The 23,690-nt window shown below is 39.7% G+C and overlaps 1 protein-coding gene across 3 annotated transcripts in view; it reads left to right on the top strand.

The window, feature by feature from the left end:
* The first annotated feature begins 1,191 nt into the window (after window positions 1-1,191).
* The window catches only part of DPY19L4 (dpy-19 like 4), a 38,483-nt gene continuing 15,984 nt past the window's right edge, over window positions 1,192-23,690 (top strand). Inside the window, exons 1-15 of one of the 3 annotated variants that reach the window (XM_074815715.1) lie at window positions 1,192-1,400; window positions 4,810-4,917; window positions 5,864-5,988; window positions 6,641-6,731; window positions 8,443-8,564; window positions 9,412-9,557; window positions 11,379-11,502; window positions 12,067-12,201; window positions 13,483-13,614; window positions 13,704-13,802; window positions 15,052-15,125; window positions 16,950-17,108; window positions 18,785-18,904; window positions 20,047-20,167; window positions 21,669-21,725. In XM_074815715.1, the coding sequence (XP_074671816.1) occupies window positions 1,262-1,400; window positions 4,810-4,917; window positions 5,864-5,988; window positions 6,641-6,731; window positions 8,443-8,564; window positions 9,412-9,557; window positions 11,379-11,502; window positions 12,067-12,201; window positions 13,483-13,614; window positions 13,704-13,802; window positions 15,052-15,125; window positions 16,950-17,108; window positions 18,785-18,904; window positions 20,047-20,167; window positions 21,669-21,725 (1,752 nt within the window). In that variant the 5' untranslated portion in view covers window positions 1,192-1,261. Of the gene's footprint in view, window positions 1,401-1,901; window positions 1,974-4,809; window positions 4,918-5,863; window positions 5,989-6,640; window positions 6,732-8,442; window positions 8,565-9,411; window positions 9,558-11,378; window positions 11,503-12,066; window positions 12,202-13,482; window positions 13,615-13,703; window positions 13,803-15,051; window positions 15,126-16,949; window positions 17,109-18,784; window positions 18,905-20,046; window positions 20,168-21,668; window positions 21,726-23,690 lie in introns of those variants that run through there. The other 2 variants (XM_074815726.1, XM_074815736.1) reach the window with 2 other exon arrangements.

Below are 23,690 nucleotides of genomic sequence, written 5' to 3'. Positions count from 1 at the left end.
TGTATGCACATGTATATATGTATAAATTAAGGTACCGTTAAGTTAGTTAGTGTGAATCTTGTCATTTTAGAATCTGTGAATAAGTCGCTTTTCTTTCTTTCAACATTTTGGAATTATTTTGTAACGATAAATTGCTGTTAGTTATTAATAAATCTAGACTTCCTGGTAAATCATTACCATGTCAATACTTTCATCCGTGACAGACCTTCATCGCCAGTCCCGTTCTTTTAACTTTGCTACTGTCTCTAATCGCATCCATCATGAACATACTGGCTTCCCCAGATCTTTTGTTATGTTACAGGAAACACTTTTCCATGCTATCCTTTCTGCTCTGAAGGCATGCCCCGCTCACATTCCAAAACTACCCCATCTCTCCAAATCCTTCTTTGCCAGGGTGCTGACAATAGCCACGATAATCATTAGGTGGCTGGTGTGCCGAAATGCCCACCTATGCCACTGCTTAAGGATGTTTCATCTCTTATGTTCTTTCACAGGCCTCCCTTTTACGCACACACAGCTCATTTTCCCCAAAAAGCTGCCTGTAACTTCATTGGGGTTGGGGGCATTCTTTTGTCCTGCATTTGTACAGCCTTTGCGACAGTGAGGTGCTGGTACTGTGCTCCGGCAGCTCATCATGATGAAAAATGAAGCCCAAAGCAGGTGTGTGTCGAGGCTCAACCAACCGCTTCTCTCACCAGGCCCTTGCAGCTGGTCCAGAGTTTTGTGCATGACCCTCACGCCTGGACCCTCCAGATAACGCTGTGCAGGAGGGAGACCTCCCCTCCCGGGGTGAGGGAGGCAGCTCACTGAGCGCAGGTGAGGTGCCGAGCCAGAGGCACCCACAGGAGATGTTCTGATTCAGGCCCTGCGCCCTGGGTGGGCCCCTCTAACGGGGCACGGTCCCTCTGGAGCCGGGGGGGGCGGCAGGGAACTGCGCTTCCCTGCCCGTGTGCTGCTGTTGCTGAAGGCTGCGAGGCGGGCCGGGCTGACAGGCGGCCGGGGCTTCGCACCTCCCCAGCGGGCCGGGGCGGCTGCAGGCAGGGCCCCCTCCCGCCGGAAGCGTGGGCCGGCGGCCGCCGGCGCCTCAGGAACACCTCGGTGCGCCTCGGTACTGCCTCGGCAACGCCTCGGTACGCGCTGCTGCGCTCCGGCCGCCCCCGCCCGCTCTGCCACCACAGTTCCGCCAGAGAAGGCGGCCGGCGGCGGGAGCGACAGCGGGGCGGCAGGAAGTGAGGGGCCGCTGCGCTCCGCTCGCCCTGTTATGCGAGAGCGCTCCCGCCCCCGGGGTCGAGGAGAGGCGGGCGGCAGCGACAGGAGCGCGGGCGGGGCAGCGTCGCCCCGGAGAGAGCGGCGGGGCGGCCCGGTGGCGGGCGGCGGCCGCAGGCTGGCGATGGAGGAAGGTGAGGGGGGCGGCGTGTGCCACTCTTATCCCCCTCCGCCGGCGGGGGGGGCTGCGGGCTGCCCCGTCCCGCGCCCGGCGGGACCGTGCGGGGGGCGCGCGCCCAGCGGCCGCCTCGGCGCGGCGGCGTCGCCTCAGGCCGCGGAGCGGGCGGGGGCGAGGAGGGAGGTCGGCGTGGCCCGGACCGGGGCCGCGTCCGCTGGCGCAGGGCAGCGGGACCGGGGCTGGGCGTTCAGTGTCAGGTACGCGCCGGGATAGCGACGCCCGCAGGAAGGTAGAACGCCCGCCCGCGGGACACGGGGCGGCCTCCCCGGGGGTTCCGGTCCCGCCGCTGCAGTGGCGGGGGGCCGTGCCGGCTCAGGCCAGACCGATCCCTCCCCGGCGGCCCCCTCGGGCCGCGCTGACGAGGCCTCCTCTTCCCCGCCCAGGGCAGCCCACGGTTCGTAGCACCGAGCGGGAGGAAGCCGGGCGGATGGGAGCCCAGAAACTTGGGGTCTGTTTCTCTTCCCTCGGCCGGCGTTGCCTCTGTGCAGAGCACCCCGGGGCAGCATCCGTCGGCTCCGTGGATGCCTCTGTGAGTGTGCTTGTTCTTTGGCATCCCTTCCGTTTCCCCGTTTGTATGTCTTAGTTTGTCTCCACGCTCGTTTCATTTCTAGCCCCCCACACAATTTTTTCTCCAGGTCTCTTTTGTGCTAACGTCCTTTGTGGGGACTAGGAGATGACATTTAGTTTTCTTTGGGAAATCAGCAGAAACATGACTCTAGGCACTTGGAGAAATGCAAAACAAGCATATGCGATACTGTCCCGTGGCATATTCCAGCCTCCCAGCGGTTCTCAGCTGGGGTACTTTCTGAGCTGGACATGGTTTCAGTGTACTTAGTAGTCTTTGGTTGTCCTCCACAAATATGTCCATCTTCTCTTGGATCTGTGTAAACTCTTCATTTACAGAACATTCTTTGGGTAGGAGTGGTCTACATGAAGGTGATGTGCGGTGAACTGGTTCGTTCTACCCTGACTCACTGGGTTTGTTTGATAACTTCTTGTTCCAGTATTAGAAGGTGAATCACTGCTCTCTATTCATCCTGTTTGTGCACTTCACTAGCTTGTAGGCTTCTGGCATGTTTCTGCTGGCCACCCTCTTTTCCAGACTGAGGCATCCTCAACTTTCTTCCTTGTTCCTTGTATGGGAACCATTGCACACCTTTGATCATCTCCGTGGCCCTTCTCTGAACACTTCCCAGCTCTATCTTACCCTTCTATAGATGAGACGACAAGAATTGCAGACAGCGCTCAATTTGTAGGTGAAAAATGGATTAATATAGTGGCACGCAGGAACAACGAGTTATGCTTTTCTGCAATAGATACACAAAAATAAGTGGAATGCAAGTTGTCTGAACAAGAGTTGAAAAAAAATGTACTGGAAACTTACAGGAAACTGGAAAGCAATCTTGGATGAGAAATTGTGAGCTGAATAGAGAAGTATTAGAGGCTGTGTCATCAGTTCAAAATCCTAGATTATTTTTAATTGTCACCTTGTTTGACTTTCATTTCACACCATTTAGAGGATTTGTAGAAGTGGAAACAGCATTTTTCTTGTTTGAGGCAACTGCAAATGAAACAGAAGTAGCACACTTGGATCTTTGTTACTGCTTTGAGTGGGGGAAATCTGTTGAGCAGTCTTCAAAACCGAGGTGAAGATCATTTGCTGACTGACATGTAGCTGTTTCAGAATTAGAATTTTAAATTGTTCTTTCTTTGGGAGTTTTCTATTACTGCTGCTAACTCTAGACTTTTTAAAAGTGTGTTATGCTTCTAATATGGCTCACTTCTCTGCCAGAAAAGTGAAGATATGCCTTTTCTTCCAGTGTTCTCACTGCTGTTGCTTTGGTCATAACTAGAACGGCAAGGGCAGACAGCTGGCTTTCCAAGCACATATCTGCCTATTCTGGTGATCTAGGGTTTTTTTGCCTCCAATTTTATTTTGTGTGGTACAAATGATTTTTTAATTGGACTGCACTTGGTGTTTGCATTGCTGATTAACTTCATATACAGGACATGAAGAGATACTGGTGTGTATTTCATTTTGGATTGACATAATGGTAAATGTGATACTGAACACCCTAAACCTTGTTTTGTTTTAATATCTTTCCAATTCCTTTCTTGTTTTAATATCTTCCCAGTTCTTATCTTGTTGAAGAAGGTAGACATTTTCTGTTCATTCAATGAAAAACGTTATCATTGAGATCTTAGTTTGCTCAGCATAATTTATACATTGCTTTGAAAATCCTGTTAAAACACAAATACATGTGTCCTTATGCAGGCAGATACCGCTTTGACAGTTTATTTATATTACTCTAGTTTCTAACTTTTAAATCTAGTAGTTGGGAGTTAAAAGTAGACTGATTTAGACTTGAAGTAATATACAACCAGAGTAATTAAAAGCTTTGTTGTGGGATATGGATATTGACACTTCAAGTTTGAAGTTGGATGGCTTTATGAAAGAGCTGGTTTAAGTCCAGAGGAAATAAGTGGCTACAAATTTCAGGCAATGTTGGACAGTAGGTCAAACTGGAGAGCTAAAAATTCTGGAGTGTGAGTTACAGTTAAACCTTTTCATCACACTTCTAAAATGACATAAAAGTTGTGGAGGTCATCTTTAATATAGGACTTATAACAGACTTTTTGCAATGAGTCTTTTTGTATGGAGACTTGCACTCTCTGTTAGCCTCGGTGCCTTTCAGAATGTAAAATAAATGGGCCAGAGCTTCAAACTGCTGTTGTTTACAGAAGCCAAAGAAGCCCTCAGTCTTGTGATGGGATCTACATGGCCTACCAGGATGGTCTTTTTAATTATATGTTAGACTAAAAGTTCATAAATCTACTTAGTTCCAGTAGATCTGGAAGCAGGAAAAAAGTGATCTTATATTTACTTTATAAAAGATTTCACCATATAAATAACAGACAGCTCAATTTAAAAGTAATGGACCAGCCCAATTTTTGTATCACTACCAGTACACTACTGTACTCTAGCAGCGTAGAACCAGGATGACAGTAGAATGGAATTGGCACCAATTTCTCCCAGTGTCTGTCTAAACTGCTTTCTTTCAGTTGTGTAATACATTCACCATGGAATAAACCAGTTAGCTTCCTATTGAGTTCTGGGTAATCTCAGAGTATGGCCTCAAGAGAAAACTATTGTTTCTTCTAAGGAATAACATAGGAATTGATTTCTGTATTGTTATAGTATTATTTTAGTTAAGCATATGAATACTTTAATTGAGTCTTTGTCCAATACATCTGCTGTGGGATTGAATCAGTAGCGGTAACTGGCTGGTACCTGCTGCTGTGTGGATTTCTCAGAGTGCAATTTTAGGTATTGTGTTGCAATAACTTAAAAAAAATGTCTTCAGGGGCAGCAGACCTGCGACAGAGAAAGAAGCAAAACTGCACAGAATCTGACAAAATGGCTCCAGAGGAGAGAAACAAAGAAAACTCAAAGCTGGGAAGATCGCCAAAATGTAAGCTACAGAATTTTTAGCCAACTTCTGATTTTTTTTTCATTATTCTTTTATATTTTATGGGAAGATATTTGTAGCACAATAATTTCTAACAGACTTTTTTTGAATTAGGTTTTTGAATGTTTCAAGAAAAAACAGGCATGCACATTAGAATTCTTTAATAATGACATTTTATGTATTGCAGAGTAAAATGGTAGTCCTGGATTGTTTCAGGTTGGGGAAGGAGAGGAAGGGGAAGAGGGAGAGGATTTAAGAATCTACTGTTGTTACTATTTTAATTGCACCTAGAGTGATCTTTCGGTTGGGAAGCTGAAAGGCATGAAGTAAAGGTACTGAAACACAAACAGGTGAAAAGTCCTTACAGCTTTTCAAAAAACAGAACAAAAACCAGGTGTAATTTTAGGCAAGTGCTTACCAAGCTACCAAAAACTTTTATGTTAAAAGTGCATACTAACTTGAGGGAGCTACAGGTGAAGTAGATGCCCATTGATAAAATTCAGATTAGTTCCTTCCTCTTATATTTAAAAACAGATTGGAGATAGAATGTCTCAGTATTGATGTTAGATGTGGTATTGCCACCTCTTTCTGTTAATGTCTTTAAGAAGTTTGTGGTGTTTTGGGTAAAATCTAGAGTTTGCCCTGTTTATTTGGAAGACACTTCTTGGAATTCATTTGAAAATGAAGCTTACTAGAATGGAGATACATTTGCAGTGTAGTGTGTGAGTATTTTATCTGAGAGTCCTATGAAGCAATGGTAACCACTGGGAGAGAAAACTCTGTGAGAAAGGAATAACAAACCAGTTATCGATGCATCTGTGCTGCTGCTGGTGTGATAATTCTGATGCCAGTAAGTTTACTTGCTGTTCAGAAAAGAGTCATATGTAGGGCATACGGTTTGATTCTAAGTACTCTGAAATATTTTAGCTTTTTCACTGTCCCTTTTCAGATATGTTAATTCAGCGTTTTGCGAAACTTTTCTTTGGCTGTCTTGCGGCAGTCACTAGTGGAATGATGTATGCTGTGTACCTCTCAACATATCATGAACGGAAATTCTGGTTTTCCAGCAGGCAGGTAAAGAAAAAGTTAAACTACTGAAACAAAAGCCAGATTGTGTTCTTGAAATCAAAGCTGAGCCATGTCAGGTTGGAACGACTTGCTTGCAGAATTCCATGTCCTTCTACTCAGGCCTCTGTCTTTGATATAGTCTCTTTTTTTGGTTTGTTTTTTTTAAGTGTTTCTCCTACCAGCGGTAGTCTTGTCATGCTTTTGTATGTTTTTCCATGCCATCCTTTATCATTGAAATACCTTTCTAAAATTTGGAGAAAAAACCTGAAGCATATTGGGGTTGCATAAGCTAAACAACAGGAATGTATGGGTTTGTTGTTTTTGTTTTTGTTTTTTTTTAACAACTGTGTTATTTAGCAAAGTGTGGAAAGTTGAATGAAATTCAGATTTGTGAATATGAAAGGATTCTGTGGATCTTGTGCTGACTTATGATGTGGATTTAAGTTGCTCTGATTCCAAGCATGTTTGCTAAGTTATAGAGAGCATTATATACCTGACAGAGGTGCTGTGAAGATTAATGTTTTGTTGAATACCTTGAAGATGTACAGTGGAGTCATAACCATGTACTGTATTACAAAATGAGTCTATCTGAAAATATATAGTCTTCGATGGGAAGAGATTGCAGGAGGTGAATATATATATATATTTTTTCTTCTAGGAACTTGAACGAGAAATTACATTTCAGGGTGACAGCGCCATTTATTACTCATTCTATAAAGAACTGCTAAAGGCTCCTTCCTTTGAAAGAGGTACAAAACCCCTTTGTTTTATTAACCTTGAAAAGTCCTGTTCCTTTTGGAGACAGTAAAAAACTGCAGGCTGGAGAGACTGATTTTATACTCTTATATATCAGTTGAATTAATTAAAACTGCATACTGTCCTAACTTTTCAGTACCTTTTAAAAAACAATATTTAACTATCCTGTATTCCAGCAGATTGTCTTTAATCAGTACTCTGAAATAGTATTAATATTACTTTCATATTGCCCTGTGTAGAAGCTATTGTTGGGTTTGTCTATGCTACATAGGGGATTTTCTGCCATGTAAGCATAATTTGCATTTAGTTTGGGAACAGGGGATTGAAATTACTGTTTTCTATCCTCTGTCAGAAGATGGAATGGTTTCTGTCAAGAGTTGATCTGCTCCATCCTGTCTCTGCCAGAGGTTTCTACTTGTCAGCTATAATGAATAGATGTTGAAAAGCACTGAGTTATGGGGACAGAAACCAAGAGGAAGGAGAACAAACTGGGTGGCAATGGTCTCTCCTTTCTTTGCGCTCATGCTTTTTATCCTGCACTGGCTCTGGAGCTCACTGACCCTAGGTTACTAAACCAGCAGAAAACTAAAGCAATGAAAAGAAGATGGAGCACACTGATGCTAGTTTAGTGAGTTCGGAAGGGTACCTGGGCTATCATGGGGAAAAGGTGCAAACTCCAGGAGAGAACAGGGAGTGAACAGCCCTATCTCGCAGTGGTCAGGCATTGAATTAGCTCCAAAGCCAGTTAAACTTTGTAGGTATAGTTTTATTGGTTGAACAGTTTCCCAGCTGATGTGTAGCATGTCAGCAATATATAATGGGTCTTTGGTACAGTCAGTTCCTCATTATCTCTGGGGAGATTACCCATGCTGTGAATAGATGAACTGCCTCATTCAGGCATGCTGCCTCTGCAGTCAGGTAGACTCGTATGTCTACTTGGTATTGTGGGGCACCCAGTTTTGAAAGGTGTATCATAGCTGTGCTGAACCCAGTTGTAAGTCCTGCAGGACCTGGTTTAGCCTGCAGAGAGCCAACTGCAGACCACACACCAAGATATGCTCAGAGCTGGAAACATTTATCTTGTTTGGCTGTTGCATTGTTGTTGGGCTTTTTGTTCTTCTATTTTTTTCCTTTTTTCTCTAATTTGGATTATTTTTCCTCTTCCCTCTATTGTCCTATGTAATGACAAATCTTTAATATTGCAGAATGATGTATCCTTCAAGTATGCCAGCTTCAATTTCATCTCAATCCCATACAAAGCTGTATTGTGTGAAGTGAGTGATTCTTGGAAGTCTAAGAAACGCAGGGCTGAAAAGGGTGACGAGGCTGTCATATCTGACCTCTTTGTGGAGAAGGTTTAATACATCCTGCTCATCCCTGTTAGAACTTTGCGTCCTATGAAGGTGACCTGTAGGTAGCTGGTTTCAGGGCTGCATCAGTATGTTACTGAAAAGAGTGTGCTTCAGCCGGTTAGTTTTGGGCCTTCTATTTAAAAACTAGATCAAAAAATGGTAATAACTTTGTTGCTAAATCAGTAGGGTGGAATGGCATCTGGCACAGAAAATTCTCCTTCCTTTAAAATTAGGAGTGGTGAATCAGTCAGTAGCTTTAATCATCAAATCTGTTACCTTTGAGTACACTTACACCTCTTTTAAGAACAGCAATAGTAAGTGATTCCAAGAATAATTTTTTTTTTGTCTATAGGTGTTTATGAGTTGACACACAACAATAAGACAATATCACTGAAGACAATAAATGCAGTCCAGCAAATGACTTTGTACCCAGAGTTGATTGCCAGTGTTTTATATCAAGCATCTGGTAGCGAAGTATGTGTATTTCTCCTACATTCTGTGCTTTCATTATGGTTATGTATGTGTGTGTGTATGAGACATTCTATGCTGTATACAATAAACACATGCAATTTTTGTTGAATGAATTGAGCTAAGTCTCTCACCAGGTCCAGGTTCTCCTCAATTCTGATCAGTCTCTGGCATAGGATTTTGGGGGTTTCTATGCACTAAGCTTTTCTGTCTGTTATTCTTTATTTCTGCAAACTGCTTAGTAATGTGGAGAGTATCTGTGCTATCCATAAAAAACATGAAAGTTAGCTCCTTTGGAGTACAGAAATCTGTTATAGTGGCACCTGTCTCTACCCATTCCCATATAGATAAAAAGGGAAAAACACTTTTGTAGATAAACCTTTTGTCTCTTTCTGCTCTGCTCAGGCTTTGTTCTGCTTACGCTGCATACTTGTGTCCTCTCTCATTTATCTTTCTTTTTTTATTATTTATTTATTTTGGAACCATTTTTGCCACATCTTCACTTCTCCAAGTTCCTTCCCTGTATAACTTCTTCCAGTAGTCCTTTGAATTTTATATCTCACTGATGTATAGATTTATTAAATCTGACACATACAATGTTCATGCTAAAGCAAATACAAAAATCATGTCAGTAGCAAGCTGAGTCGTGAAGTGTGCTCTTAATTCACACTGCTTTGTTCTCCCTGAGCCCAAAATAAAAGCATGCTCAATACTTTTCTGGAATAGAGGCCGTCTCTTACCTGTTTGTAAAGCACCTAGCACACTGTTAGCAGTATGCAAAGAGTAAATAGTAATCATTTCCAGCTTCAGCTCAGTTGCTGCTATGTCTCTTCGTTTTTATTTGTAATTTCAGGAAGTTATTGAACCAGTGTATTTCTACATTGGTATAGTTTTTGGACTGCAGGGAATTTATGTGACTGCATTGTTTGTAACCAGTTGGGTTATGAGTGGGACTTGGCTGGCAGGAATGCTGACTGTAGCATGGTTCATTATTAACAGGTAAGAAAAACATCTTTATACAATCTAGTTTGTCAATAAGACATTTTAAAATACTAGAGCAAATTGAAATGCTTTCTCTTGAACTTTGTGTTCTCATTGTGAGAGCAAGCTTTATGCTTAATACAGAACATTTCCCAGAGATGGACTGGTTCTCCTGATGCTTTTATTAATGGAAAGGCCTCCTGTTGTCCAAACCATCCACACTGCCAGTTGAACTGACTTTTATGTATGTGTGAATACAGGAGTATTCTCACACAGTTCCATTTTGCAAAAACATTCCTCAGAAGGTTTTGGTTTTGTGCTGCTGAAGAATGAAAACAAATTTTCAAAGTTGCTGTAAAACAGAATTGCTCTCTGTGGCCAGCTCTAAATACTGTGGTAGTTGTTCTGATGCTTAGAAGAAAATGACCAAGTGCATTTTTCTTGTTCAGAGTCTTTGGTATTTTTTTAAAATCTGCTTTTTGTAGTGGGTTTTTGTGCAAAGTGTAATCCTCTTAGATGATCCTGATCTCGAGATTTTTTTATTTTAAAACATTTCACTTGTAAGAAAATGTCCCTTCCCTTTATGAAACACCACAATAATAGAGAGCCTCATTTGGGCACTGAGCATTCAGGCTCTTGGTTTGTCACCAGGTAGCTCTGAGGCTTTCTGTGAACTTGAGAGCACTTGAAAGAAAGGAGCTATGGAGGATCAAAATGTTAGAGATATACCTTTAAAGCTGAACTGTTGGGAAGCATCTTTTAGGAGTGTGAAGTCATCATGACCGAATCTGTGATTAGTAGCTAAAAATACTGTTCACGAAGCTGGTATGAACAGTGGAAAGTAAGAAAAAATGGTGAATAAATCTGTATTTTTTTTCAGTAGCAAAGAAGATTAAACAATGTTAATAAATTGAAAGGTCTAGTAGTTAAAAAAGCTCCAAATACGCCTCTGTAAGAGGCTTCAGAGGTAAAAATGAAAGGTGACACTTTCAAATATCTAAATGATAAAGGAGCTTGAGGCTCCTTTTTGAAAGCATGGTAGACACAAAGAAGACTATGTACTTCTGAAACTGATGCCTTTGATCACATTTGAAAGTGTGACTTGTGCTTCTAAGTCACTTTAGCACTTTTTAAAACTTTCTCCTACAGCTCTAATTGTGCAGATATTGTCAAGTCATTCCATGAGAAGACCCTGCATGCTCCCCATCCATCTTTAATCTCTTGTTTTGCTGGGCAGAATTTTCCCTGTAGACAGAGTATCAGCTGGTGGTGCTGCTATGAGGGAGCATAACTTTGGGTTCTAAGGATGTTGTGCTCGACCGCCTAAATCACTTATTTAATACATATTGTGTGAGAACTGACAGGAATCTTTTCTCTCAGCCGTGAGCTGATTTTCATCATAATGTGAAAAGCTGCTGTTATGGCAGCAGCAGTCCCCTGCCTATGGGCATAAGACCATTTAGCACTGCTCGTGGCCAAAGAAGGCTCTGTTGTCACAGTGCAAGTTGGCAGCAGCAGTGCGTGATGTGTCCAAGCTTGCACAGTGTTGTGGTGGGTCAGAAGAGGCTGGAGGCAGATGCTTTTTTGGCTTCAGTCCTGTAAACACCACCTAATAAGGAGACCTGCTGAATAAATGAGTAAATATTGGACCTTCCATGCTGATACTAAATTTGTGACCTGTATCAGCAGTGAAATTGTGTCAGTATTACTTTACACCTAATACAGGAATAGTTTGCTTGCAAGTCCACACTGATAACTAGAAGTGACATTTAGGTTTTCCTTGATATTTTTGGTTCCATAAATCTTTTAATAATTTTGTTTGTCTGTACTTTATTCTAGGACAGATACAACAAGAATTGATTACTCCATACCATCAAGGGAAAATTGGGCTTTGCCATATTTTGCATGTCAAGTAGCAGCTCTCACAGGCTATTTAAAAAAAAGCCTAAATTGTTCTGCTGAGGTAAAGCAAAATTAATTTCTTAATAAAGAGTTGCTGGTAGAACTGTGCTCTAGAGTAGTTACATCTCTCGCTATTGCCCTACTAGGCAGAAAACAGTAGATGTTTTGTTTTGTTCTTTTCAAAACAGCCACTTGGATTTCACATAGGCATGTGCAGTTTTTGCTAAGCTACTTGTGCCCTGCCCTGTTATGCCCCCATGAGGGTTCAGAGAGAACAGTGTGGTAATGAGCTGTGTGCTGTCTTTTTAAAATAAACTGATGCAGAATTTTTCTCGCAATGTAAACTATTTTGTTGCTCTTCCTGTTGCTCGGAGAAGATGGTGGTAACTTTCTTTCCCTGCCTCTCTGTCAAAGATGTTTCTTCTGATTGGCTTTAAATGTTTTTGAATGTTTCAGTAATCACTTTCTTCCATCTGAGACCATGTTAAATATGTCTGAAGTCAGTATTTTAATTATTTCCTAAATTAATAATTAATTTTCATAGTTTCTGTTTTAATGACCTCTTAGTGACAGAGATGCATAGGTATGAAATTAATGCTTTTTTTGTTTTTCTTTTTTTCTCTAGAAGTTTTGTTACCTTTTGGTGAGTGCTTCAACATATACCTTCATGATGATGTGGGAATACAGTCATTATCTCCTGTTTGTCCAGGCTGTTTCTCTTTTTCTGCTAGACAGCTTCGCCCTGGCACAGACAGAGAAGGTATTAGAACTATTCAGCCTACTGATAGTTGGGGACTTAAATACAGCCTCAGAGGTGCCTGCCGTAAATACTGCTCAGGAGCTCCAGAGGGCTCAGACTGAGTGATGACTCGAGTGTCTTGCAGCCCGGGTCTGCTGAAGTGCATGTCATGGCCATCGGAAGAATAAAATGGCTTTAAACTCACTCTCTTTTGGACTACTGTGTTTGGGACAGTTTTCCTAACAAAAGAGTCAGAAGCTAAACAAAGCTTCTGGGGCCTGAAACATCCTTGGAGAGCTGAAAGAGTGATTAATGATACTCAGTTGTGCATCCTTTTTGGCTTAGGTGCCTCTTTTCTTTCCCTGATTCACAGTAGGGTGGGGCTGACCAAAAAACTGCTCTGTTGGGTCTGTGCAGTTAGGGGCTCATTTTCACCCTGAATGGCCTGCCCTGTACTGGTTTAGCCAATAAATAGGCTAAACAGATGCTGAAGGCAAATTGATTTTTCAATACAAGAAAGTATTTGAATTTATTCTGCAAAATGGTTCTTAGAAATATTGCAACAATAAGCCATTTTTACTCTGCCTGTTGCAATGGTATATATGCTACTTTGTACATGTGCGCCTTCTAGTTTTATGAGATGTAACTTGTGTTTCAAACTGCATGCAATTCTGATTTCATCACCTCTTCTTTCAATTGCTTTTTTTTTCTGTTCCTCAGCAGTGGGAAATGTTTGATCTATTTTAGTTCAAAGCAGGGTCCTTGAAATATATTGCAGAAGATGGGTGTTTTGGTAAAAGTCTAAAGAATCAAATATCAGGGTTTATAAGATCTGCTTATCAATTAGTAAATAACAGAAAGTATCAGTAACAGTCTGTGTATTCCTGAGATAGGTTAAATGAGCAAGTTATTGTGAGGGGAAGGAAAGCATGTGTTTACAGTAATCAGCTCTTCCACACAAATTGTGTGTTCCTGTGTTGCGTTGTGGTTACTATTTCATGCAGCATCACAATGAGGTGTTACAGAATGGAGAGACCTTGTAAAATGCTACTACTTCTGGCATTTTTACAGAATTCTTGTGAAGTAATTGTGCACTAGTTATTGAGGCTGACGAGGGTCATTTTGATACGAAATACTTTCCACAGCCAAACAGTACCCTGCTAGATTCATGAGTTGGAGGATAGAGATCCATTAATCCCGTGATTAACAGGGGAATGGAGTGGGCTATCTACTGCTCTAAAAAGAAAGACCTATATCCACTGTAAATTTATTTTATTGTGATTTATTTTGTTTCTTCAACAGGTGTATGAAGTATACAAAATCTACTTGTTTTCTCTCTTCTTGGGGTACCTTTTGCAGTTTGAAAATTCAGCCTTACTAGTGTCACCATTATTGAGTCTTGTAGCAGCTTTAATGCTCTCTAAATGCCTTCAGGTAACTAGACTTTCCTCTAACTCTGAGTGTAGTTTTTATTATTTAAACTGAACTCCAAATGATATGGCATTCTTAAAATATTTTTGCAGATGAATATGAAAAAAGGTACATTTATGTCAAGATTGCTGAAAATAATGCACATTTATTTGGTACTTACAATAACAGTGACACTAAACTTCTTACTAAAGGTAAGATTCCTCTAAAAAGTGATTTTAATTGTCAAAATCTAAAGGAAAGTTGCAGATGTATCTTGGAAAAATATGTTTAAGTGTTGCTTATCTTATTGATCTGAGAATTCATAGCTTAATTCATTGCAAATTGGAGTACTAGAAATTGAGTAATTTTATATATATATATAAAATATATATATTATATATTTATATATATATATAAAGACTATATAAAAAGTCTTTAAGAACTCAAGCAGCTGGTTTTGCTGGGGTTTTTGTCTTTGGGGTTGAGGTTAAAGCATAGTATAGAAATGCTCTTTTTCATAAATGTGGTTTTTGTTAAAACCTGGATGGCCTCTACAAATTGGTCTGAATATTAAAACAATATTCTTGTGCACAGAGAAAACCTCTTAGCCAGGAACAGGTATGAGTAATCTCAGGGTAGATGTTAATTTTCAATTAAATTTCAGCTAGAGCATGGGAACACCAGATCTTCACTTAGTGTAGGAGTCAGCTAGGAGTTGAGATTACACATTGGGATTTTAACCCGGTCTTGTATTTTGATTAGCAACTCTGTCTTGCTGGCTCTGCTCTTTTACTTAATTTATTGTGCTTTTCCTCTATGTCTCAAACTCACCCTGGTTGTGTTAATTAACAGTGTCAACTTAAAAATAAAGATGTTAGTGAACCCTAAAAAAGTTTGAGAGAATGCTCAGATCTGATTGTTTTCATGTGCCATTCAGACTGGCTAGCCTTGCTGTATCTCCAGGAAAATAAAACCTAACCTTGAAAAATATGAATTAAATTACATAGACAGTACACAGAACTTTTGGCTGCTCAGACACTTTATGTGAAGATTACAAATGCTCATAACTTTTGCTAGGCTGCAGTCCTATTGTTTAGTGGAGCCAAATGCAGTGTTCTTTGGCTTGCTTGGGGGTAAGTCTATATCCATTTTTCATGATCCTTTTTACACTGCTCGCTAGCCTTTTGACAACTTACTGACAGCTTTTCACTTGCCCTCCTCTTGGGGTACATGAATGGAATGAAGGGAATAATATTCTCAAGGAAACACTAAAAATAGATTTATTTAAGTGAAGATTTACAATACTATACTGGTACCTTAATTGGCACACTTAATCCAATTTGTTAGTTTTAACTAAATCTTGAATAGTTGATTGTTCCCTGCCATATTGTAGTCTGAATGGAGTGACTACGTGAAAGCTGCTTCCAGCACTTGATTTTTCTCTACTAAATTAATTTTCAGATGTTTGTTCCTCATAAAGAAAATGAGCATTTGCTGAAGTTCATTGAAGTAAAACTTGGCTTAAACACAACTAAGTAAGTTTTAAAATTCTTTACACCTTCTAAGATATCCGAACTTCTGAAACTGCTCTGAGAAATGTAAAATTTCAGTGGCTTGTGAGAACTTTATAGAGGAGTTAGGGAAACATTTTATATTTGTCTCCTGGTTTTAAGATTGAATTAAAAAAAGTGCATATACAGAATTTACTCAGGATTTTGAGGTTTCTGAGGCACCTCAATATTTTTCATGCCTTGGGGTGAAAGTATTTAATATATTTTTGTTTTCTTTTGATGTTGAAGAGCAAAAACTTTCTGTACCCTGCCTAGTGTTTCTAATCAGACTTGAAAGCAAAGATAATAGGGGAAAGGTGGTGGTACTAACTTTTTATAGCCTGGAAAAGAAAGGGCTCTGAAAAGAGTCATGAACTATCGATACTATCTTAAAACAGGGTTGTGTTGCGGGGTTTTATTTTTAGTTTTGTAAGAATAACACCCCCAGAAAAAGCCCGGTGTGTTTTTGAAGAAATTAGGACAAGGGACAACTTAAAAGTCAGAGACAATTACTGTGATTCTAAGAGAAACTGTTTGCATCTGTAAATGTTGGTGTACAAGAAGATGATGTCATGGCTACAGATTTTCTGGAAAACTTCAAATGGAGTATTGGTAAGGACTGAGACACCTCCTGGACCCAAGCCAAGACTTGCAATTCTGTGCAGGAATTGGGACTCTCCTGGGAACTGCATCTCTCTTACAAAACTACTTCACAGCGTTGCAGGGGAAGAAGTGGAAAATGACATCACACAGAATTGAAATCATTGGGGAATTTTTGGAAGACAGGATGTTATGACGTGGACTGAGATGCATTGTTTAACACACATACATGCACATTCTTAAGTGTTTTGCAAGAAAAGAAGGGACTGCTTCTGGTCAGGATTTCAGTTTAATCAGCTACCAGGTATTATGGATTTTATTTTTTTCCCCCGGGGACTTGCTACATGTTACTTTCCAGGCTGTCAAACTCTGCAATGAAGCCAATGATTGAGACAAACTGGGTGCAGCTGCGCCTAGAAAATTGTGTAACTGTGGGTTGGAATTATGGTTTGCAGCACAAGAGCTTCAAGAACTGTTTCTTAAGCCCAGTTTGGACATGCCCAGCTGTTAATCTTTAAACTGATTCTGTCTAATTGAAAGTGGTTCAGTTCTCTAGTCTTCCCTTGGGGGAAAAGAAAAAGAAAAGAGGGAGGAAAGCGAAACAAAATGAGACAAGAATGCATTCACGGCATCACATGCTGCACCAATTCCAGTTGAGAATACACATTGATAGTGCTTCTTGGCAGGGCATATAATTTTTCTGCTCATTAATTGAGAAAGAAGAATGATCAAGTGGGTTCGGCTACAGAACTAGAATTTCAGCATTAAGGATTCTATTTTTGGCAGTGCCTCGGGCTTGTTTGTGATCTCAGATGGCCACTTTCCCTTCTTCATCTCCCTGTTTGGAATGAGGACAAGCATACCTTCTTGCATCAATATCTCTAAAATCTTAATCCACTGTGACAAGGAAGCGCTTTGTGGTCCCCATAATGGAGTTATGGGAGGTTGGGTTTTTGTGATGTAAAAGAATTGTAGTCTGGTGTCTTCAAATCACAGATTCTTTTTTGGAAGATAGGCTTTTGACAGTTACTCTAAAGAGTACTTGCAAAGCAGTTTCAAATGATAAAAAGATAACTTTTCAAAGGGGAATTTCAAACAGTTTCCTATAACATGAAGAGGTTAAACTGTGATTGGTTGTGTGCTGGATTTTTTTTTTCTAATCTGTGGGGTATTGTTATTGTTTTTAATGGGATGTTTTTGCCTTACTAGGAATTTTACAATGAATTGGCTCCTTTGTCAAGAATCTCTTCAGGCGCCTTCCCAAGACTTTTTTTTGCGACTAACACAGTCATCACTGTTGCCTTTCTATATTTTAGTATTAATTATCTGCCTTTTTTCTGTAACTCAGGTCATTTTTAGGAGAATTTGGTAAGTAACTTACTTATACTGAAAAATAAGTTAAAAATAAGAGGTTCATGGATATCTAAATGAATGGTCATCGTGTTTGTTACTCCAGAGTTTGCACGATTGAGCTTGTCAGGGTGTGAGCACCAGTAGAAAGGCCAACCAGAGGCTCCTAAAGAAAGTCCTTTAGTGAGGAGCTTCCTGAGCGTCCCTCCAGTCAGGACAGGGAGGTGTCATTGGTTTGTTTTGCCACAGGTGCAATTCCTGCAGAGCTCTGGCTAATGTTTTGTGATATGTTTATGTCTCTTCCCATTGACAGGGAGAAAGATGGTTTTTGTCTGTTTTCCCTTTCCAACACTAAAGTTAACTGATTGTTGCTAGAGAATTTTTTTCTCTGGTTTAGGTTTGGGTTTTTTTTTTTTCAAGTTTAGTACTGTGAAGGATGAGATGGGTGGAGTTGAGAGGATTTCAGATTGCTAATGCTTCACTGTTTGTTTTTTTTAAACTCTGGTTTACTGTGATAAGATCTGTCAGCCTTTGCTGCTCAGAACAGAGCTGAAGTAAAACTGACTCAATTCTCTTTAGTTTCACAGTGATTCACAGTTCCCTTGAGAGAAGGGGTAGTGGAGCTGTCTGTTTACAGACTAAGAATAGCAACACTAGATCCTAGTAACTTGTCTTGGAAACTCAATGACTAGGAAATTATCTCTTCCTGGTAGAAGATGAATGGTGTAACTGCTCAGGTATTAAGGCAAATTTCTTACTTGTCTGCAGCAAAAGTCAATAGATTTTTTTTTTTTTCAAGGACCAAGACTTATAATAGATAGATTATACTGCTATAAATGAAAATGTTTGTCAGGTTGGATGTGTGATAGTATATTCAAAACAATGAAACAAACTTCCAATTTTTTCGTAGTGGTTGAAAGAGCTATTTATTACTTTGTAATGAGCAGTGACTCCAGTATGTCCAACAGCTTTTTAAGGAAAAGCTTAAAATAAACCTTCTCCCCCCTCATTATTAACTGCTTCAAAATATATTAAAAAAAAAATCTCAAATATTTTTCCATTTGTTGTGAGGAAGCTTATTATAAAACTGTAGCCTGAAATCACACCATGGTAGAATAAACTATCCATTGCATACTTTGCTATCTTGTTTGCAGAAGAACATTTGTTGTAAGATTTTTGTTATTATGTTTATTTATAATATATTACTAGAATTTATAATAACGTGACTAAAAACTGGTTTTATCTTACTTTGTCGTAAAATGGTATACACATTCCATACACAATTATCATCCTACAGACCATAATTCTTCACGAAGCTAATGGTATGGAGAACCTTAGAATGCGTGTACACCATGCTTCATCTAAATGTTTGTGGAGTGTGCATGCTCTTAAATTAGACTGTCTCTTGGTGCTGAATTATCTTAAAATAGGATTTACGGTCATAGGCAGTGTTCCCGTTGTATTAATACACAGCCATTGCCACAGAGAGGTTACAGTCTAAAACAAGGGACAGTGAGTACTGATGGATCATTGATGAAGTACAAAAAACAAATAAGCAGTGCGACAATATTGCATGATATGACACAGAATGATCTCAGTGTACTGCTGACTTAATAGTCATAAAATTATTTTATTGGCACCTTTGCCTGAGATAATGTCTGAATTAAGTGATGTCTCATTTTCTCCAACTGCAGTGGTGAACCACTGAAAGAGACAGTTAAACTTGAGGATGGTCGAATTGGAGAGAGGCCAGAAATAGTTTATCATGTAATTCACACAATTTTACTTGGTTGTCTAGCGATGTGTTTGGAAGGGTAAGTCTGATTTTGATGTATCTCTTTTGAAACCAACAGAGAGTTTCTAACTAGATGTGATACACCATTCATCCCTTTGAAATTTACCCCTTTGCAGAAATGTGTTTGGTGTATAGTGGTACTAGTTAGTAGGGGAGAGAACAAAGATTATTTTGACTATTAATTGGATACAGGTATATGGTGAATTGTGCTTGGTCTCTTTTATGTGCTTGGTCTCTTTTATGTGTTTTCCAAGCTTTAATGCAGCCAAGATCTAAGACACTAACTGAAGCAAGTTTTAATCACTTTCTTTATGGTATTTAAGCATAGAACTGTCTGTAATTCTTTTAATACTGTATTGTAGCAGACCTTGTGTAGTGTTTTGATGCACAGTGTATGTTCTGGAATATTGGGATGTGGAAGATTTCTTGTCCATCTTCTGGTGTCTAGGCTAACATGAAGTATACCTTAGCTTGACATGTTAAAGCAGTAGCAAAAGTATTTTCAAAGGTATTGTGTTAGTCCTTAAAGCTACAGAAGCTAATGTGCAGAAGGCGTTACTGTTCTAATCTTGTGTCTCAGCTAAATCATCTTGAAGGTGGCAGACCTGTGTTTGTAGTACACTTATCGTCCTAAAATCTGAACGTTCACAAATTCTTAAAGTGAGCAGACTGTTGCGTTACTATGTAGTTGTTTTAACTTGACTAGTCTATCCTTAAGAGACAGACAATACCAGCAAATTGTAAATTGTTTATTAAGTATTTTCCTTTCCTTTCTTCAGGAACTTCCTTATAGTACAGTGTCTGTACAGCTTTGCTGAATAGCTGCTTTTTATCCTTGCTTGGCTGGAAAACCGCAACAGCCAAGTGACTTTACTAGTCTCTTTGTTTTTCTTTCATCCTCCCCTGAACTCTGTGAAGGATTTTGTCATCTTTTACCTTGGATCTTGCTCCTACATCTTGCAACAGATAATCAGGTGCCTGCTCTTCTGCTAGAGATTTCCTTGGTTTACCCTTCAGTGCCATCAAATTTGATCTCAGATTGCTTGAACATCCAGACTGTATTTGACATACGAAAAACATTCAGATTTTGTTATAAATAGCATTTTTATAAATACAGAGGCATGCACAGAGTGCCAGCTAAGTTATTGAAATGTTTTTCAGAATGAAATATCTATGGACACCTTATGTTTGCATGCTTGCTGCATTTGGTGTGTGTTCTCCTGAACTTTGGATGACGCTTTTCAAGTGGCTTCGACTGAAAGCTGTGCACCCAATACTGCTGGTGAGTTGCTGTTGCTGATATCTTGGGAATTACAGCTAGCAAGCATATAACTTTTCAAACAGCAATTACCTAAGACCTATAGAAGAACCCATTAAAAGAGCATGTAGTTCTGTGAGCAGTAGATCTCATATAGTCTGCTTTTTTTATGTCTTTTGTTCTTAATATTATGCTTTCATATGTCCTCTGGTACCTGGTGATAAAGTTGTGTTCACACTATACAGCCTTTCCTCATAAGAAGCAGAGCTGTCTTCATCTCTGTATCTTTCATTCATCTGTTTCATTTCTTCTAACAAATCTTTGAGACCTCAGGCTGTCTGTCATATTTAGTTGAGACTGGCCAAGAAGGTCATGTTCTTTTTAGAAGTGCAGAAGAAAAAGTACAGACATGCAGGCAAGCATCAGTATAAGCCTTGTTTCACTAGGAATGGCGCTAAAATGTGGTAGTTAGGTGTATTTAATTGCTGAGAGTAAAGCTGCTTCATAAGAAATGGTAAGTGGAATTACTCTGCATAAGATTTGTTCATGTGTGGCCATTATAGAGAAGTGTTGAGATTGAAGATGAGCTTGTGCTACAGTGCAAACAACTCCCCCACTCCAACCCTAGCTTTATTCTTAATAAAAAAAAAAAAATAAATTGCTTTGTGCAATTTTTAGCAGCCTTGTGCATTTGTTTTATTAATAGAATAAGGATAGAATATTATTTACCTTAATTTTGAGAGGCTTATAGGAATAAATATTTTATACTTAAACAGAGATTGACTATGTCACTTGTGAAAATGCCATACACTGTTACATCAGAAACATTGATAGTGTTCTTCCAATCAAGGAGTAGCAATATGTTCATGTACATGGTAAACACATTCTTTTATATACCTCATGCTTTCTGCTATATAGACCTGCTTTTTTAATATTAACACAGTAGATATGTCAATAGCTTATTATCAAGAGAATGCCATGTGTGCATTCCTCACCAAATGTTTCCTGTACCACATGAGCTATTTTCTCCTTTTTGCAAAGCAAAAATTATACCAGCTAGAATGATGGTGTGCTGAAGAATGGGTTTCTGGGTTTTGCATGTCAGTATTGTTATCTGAACAAAGCATCAACAAGATCAGAGGTTTGATATGTTTGTTTTGTACTTTTTTTCTTTCTCAGATTATCTCATTGCATTTGTATGTGAGGTGTTTACTTCTGTTCCCTACATCATGTGCACATTGCATCATTGTTATTTCAGTAGCAATTAACCATCCCTAATATTGATGGTAAAGTAATCATGGGTCAAATAAGTTCTTCCATGCTAAATTAGGCAAAATCTTGTTTGCAGAGAGTTTTTTGCCTGGTAGAAAACCACAACGTTTCACCTACTGTCACTCTAAGGTTTCAGGCATAAATGTAGCCTACTATATGAGCAGAATCAACAGATGGTCCAAGGTTGGAGAACAGAGAATGGTGCGTATGCCATTTCTTCTAAGAAGAAGAATTGTATTCTTATATTTTCTAGGCTCTTATTCTGAGTATGGCAGTTCCCACAATAATTGGATTCAGCTTGTGGAAAGAGGTAAGAAAAGTACCTTTGTGGTTTTTATTTTGTATGTAGGAACAATATGAGTCAAAATGATGAGCAAATATAATGAATTGTACTTGGTGAAATGAAATATAGATGATGAAATAAAAGCTGTCATCCACTGAAAATATGGGGGGTTTTTTGATATTTTTTTTTTAAACAAAACTGTTTACATTTTTCAGGATGAGGTGTTTGCCAATTTAATTTGTTAACAATTGCTTATTGTAATTAAGAAATATTTAAATTTAAATGAAGACTTTGTTATATTCAGCTATTATGCTTTGGATATATAAACTGACTCAACAAAGAAAATACTGCCAAATAAAAACTCAGGAAATTGAAAACTGTTGCCCCAGTCTTGGTTTTAGTAAGAGGGAGTGAGGTTAGATGGAAGTAAAATTATGGGAGGCTTACGCAAATAATCTGTTTGCTCAAAGCTTCCATCACATTCTAATGGAGTTAAATCCTTCGTGCAGAGCACTGTGTAGAGGTATGCATATACTACAGTACAGGGATTGTAGCTACAGATGTTTCCATGTTTAAAATACTTAGTTCTTTATTGCAAGTCACAGGCAGACTGGAGAAAGAGTACTTGAAAATTATTTTTTAAACTTCTGGAAATGCAAAAAATATGGGAAGTATCCCATAAAGTGTAACCCTCTGCTATACTGACATAGCTTCAAAATAATTAGTTTGAATAGTTTTATAAGAATTCAAATAGAAAAGCCAGTCTTGACCAATGGTATTTTAACAGATCTTGTAACACCTGTCTTATGATAGAAATTTTGGTCGCAGTGTAATCTGGCTCTACACATTTCTGCTGGAGCAATAGATATATTCTCCTGAAAAAAAGCTACAGGTGCTCAAAAGAGTTACGAAATCTGTTACAATAGAGGAAACTAGTTGAGTTGACCAAATCTTTTCAGATTACTTTTTAATAAAAGCAGTGTGGGGGTTTGGACTCTAGAGGGCTTCATCCATTGCAGATCCAGCTTTTGGTTTTAAGCAGTGGTGAACAGTTTGCTCTTTTGGTTCATAACATCCCTGATCTTGGAAACTTTGATTAATAGTAATGGGACTGTGCAAATGCCTTGGGACTCTTAATCTGTTACCGTGGCTATAAATGTCTGAGTGTACAGCTCAGCATCTTTCCGCTTGGCTGCCTTCTGGCTCAGTCTGGCGAAGTCCCTCATCTAACTAGATTCTTCTAAGGGCTCTGATTGATAAGTGAAGCTGGTTCTCCTTGGGGTGACAGTAGCAGTTCCTCTTCTGTGTCCATCTGTTGTCCTGGGGACAGTTCAGGTAGGTGTATAACAGCACTGCTACAGCTTTCAGCCCTGATGCAAACATGGCAGTTGTTCTTGTGTACCCTAACATGTAGACTGCTATCACTTGACAGCTGAATTGTCCAGGTAATGGGGTGAAAACTCCTCAGTTAAAAGCAGGCTTCCACTTCCAACTGTCTGTCCACTATGGCTGTCCCAAAGTTAGTTGTCTGTTTAGTCGGGCATAACCTATAAACTTTATCCTTTTCAAAAAGAACTGGCGTCTGGTTGCTTTCACTTAGCATTTACAACAGCATGAACATGCTCCAGCCCCTCAAGGCTGGCCAGCTTCTAGCCATGCCTTCAGATAAACACGCAAAATGGCTAAAGGACTAACAAAATCTACCATCTTAATAAAGGCCCTGTTGTTCCTTCACCCCTCAAACCTGACAGGATAGGGAAGCCATGGTGCAGGCTTGCAGTCTGGGCTGGTCTGGAGGAGCCATTCTGTCTGACGTCCCAGAATCCCTCCTTTTCCCAAAATGTATGTTTGAAGAGCATAAACTGAAATATCCTACTTCATACAATATAGCATACTTTCCTTCACTGCAGTGATTGAAGTAAAAGTCAGAGGAAAGTCCAGGGCAGATTACCCACAATGCTTTTCTTGGAAATGTCTTCTCTCCTGTCCCAC

This window comes from Strix aluco, chromosome 1, assembly GCF_031877795.1.
Source record: "Strix aluco isolate bStrAlu1 chromosome 1, bStrAlu1.hap1, whole genome shotgun sequence".
NCBI lineage: Eukaryota > Metazoa > Chordata > Aves > Strigiformes > Strigidae > Strix > Strix aluco.
This window is presented reverse-complemented; position numbering and strand designations above follow the sequence as displayed.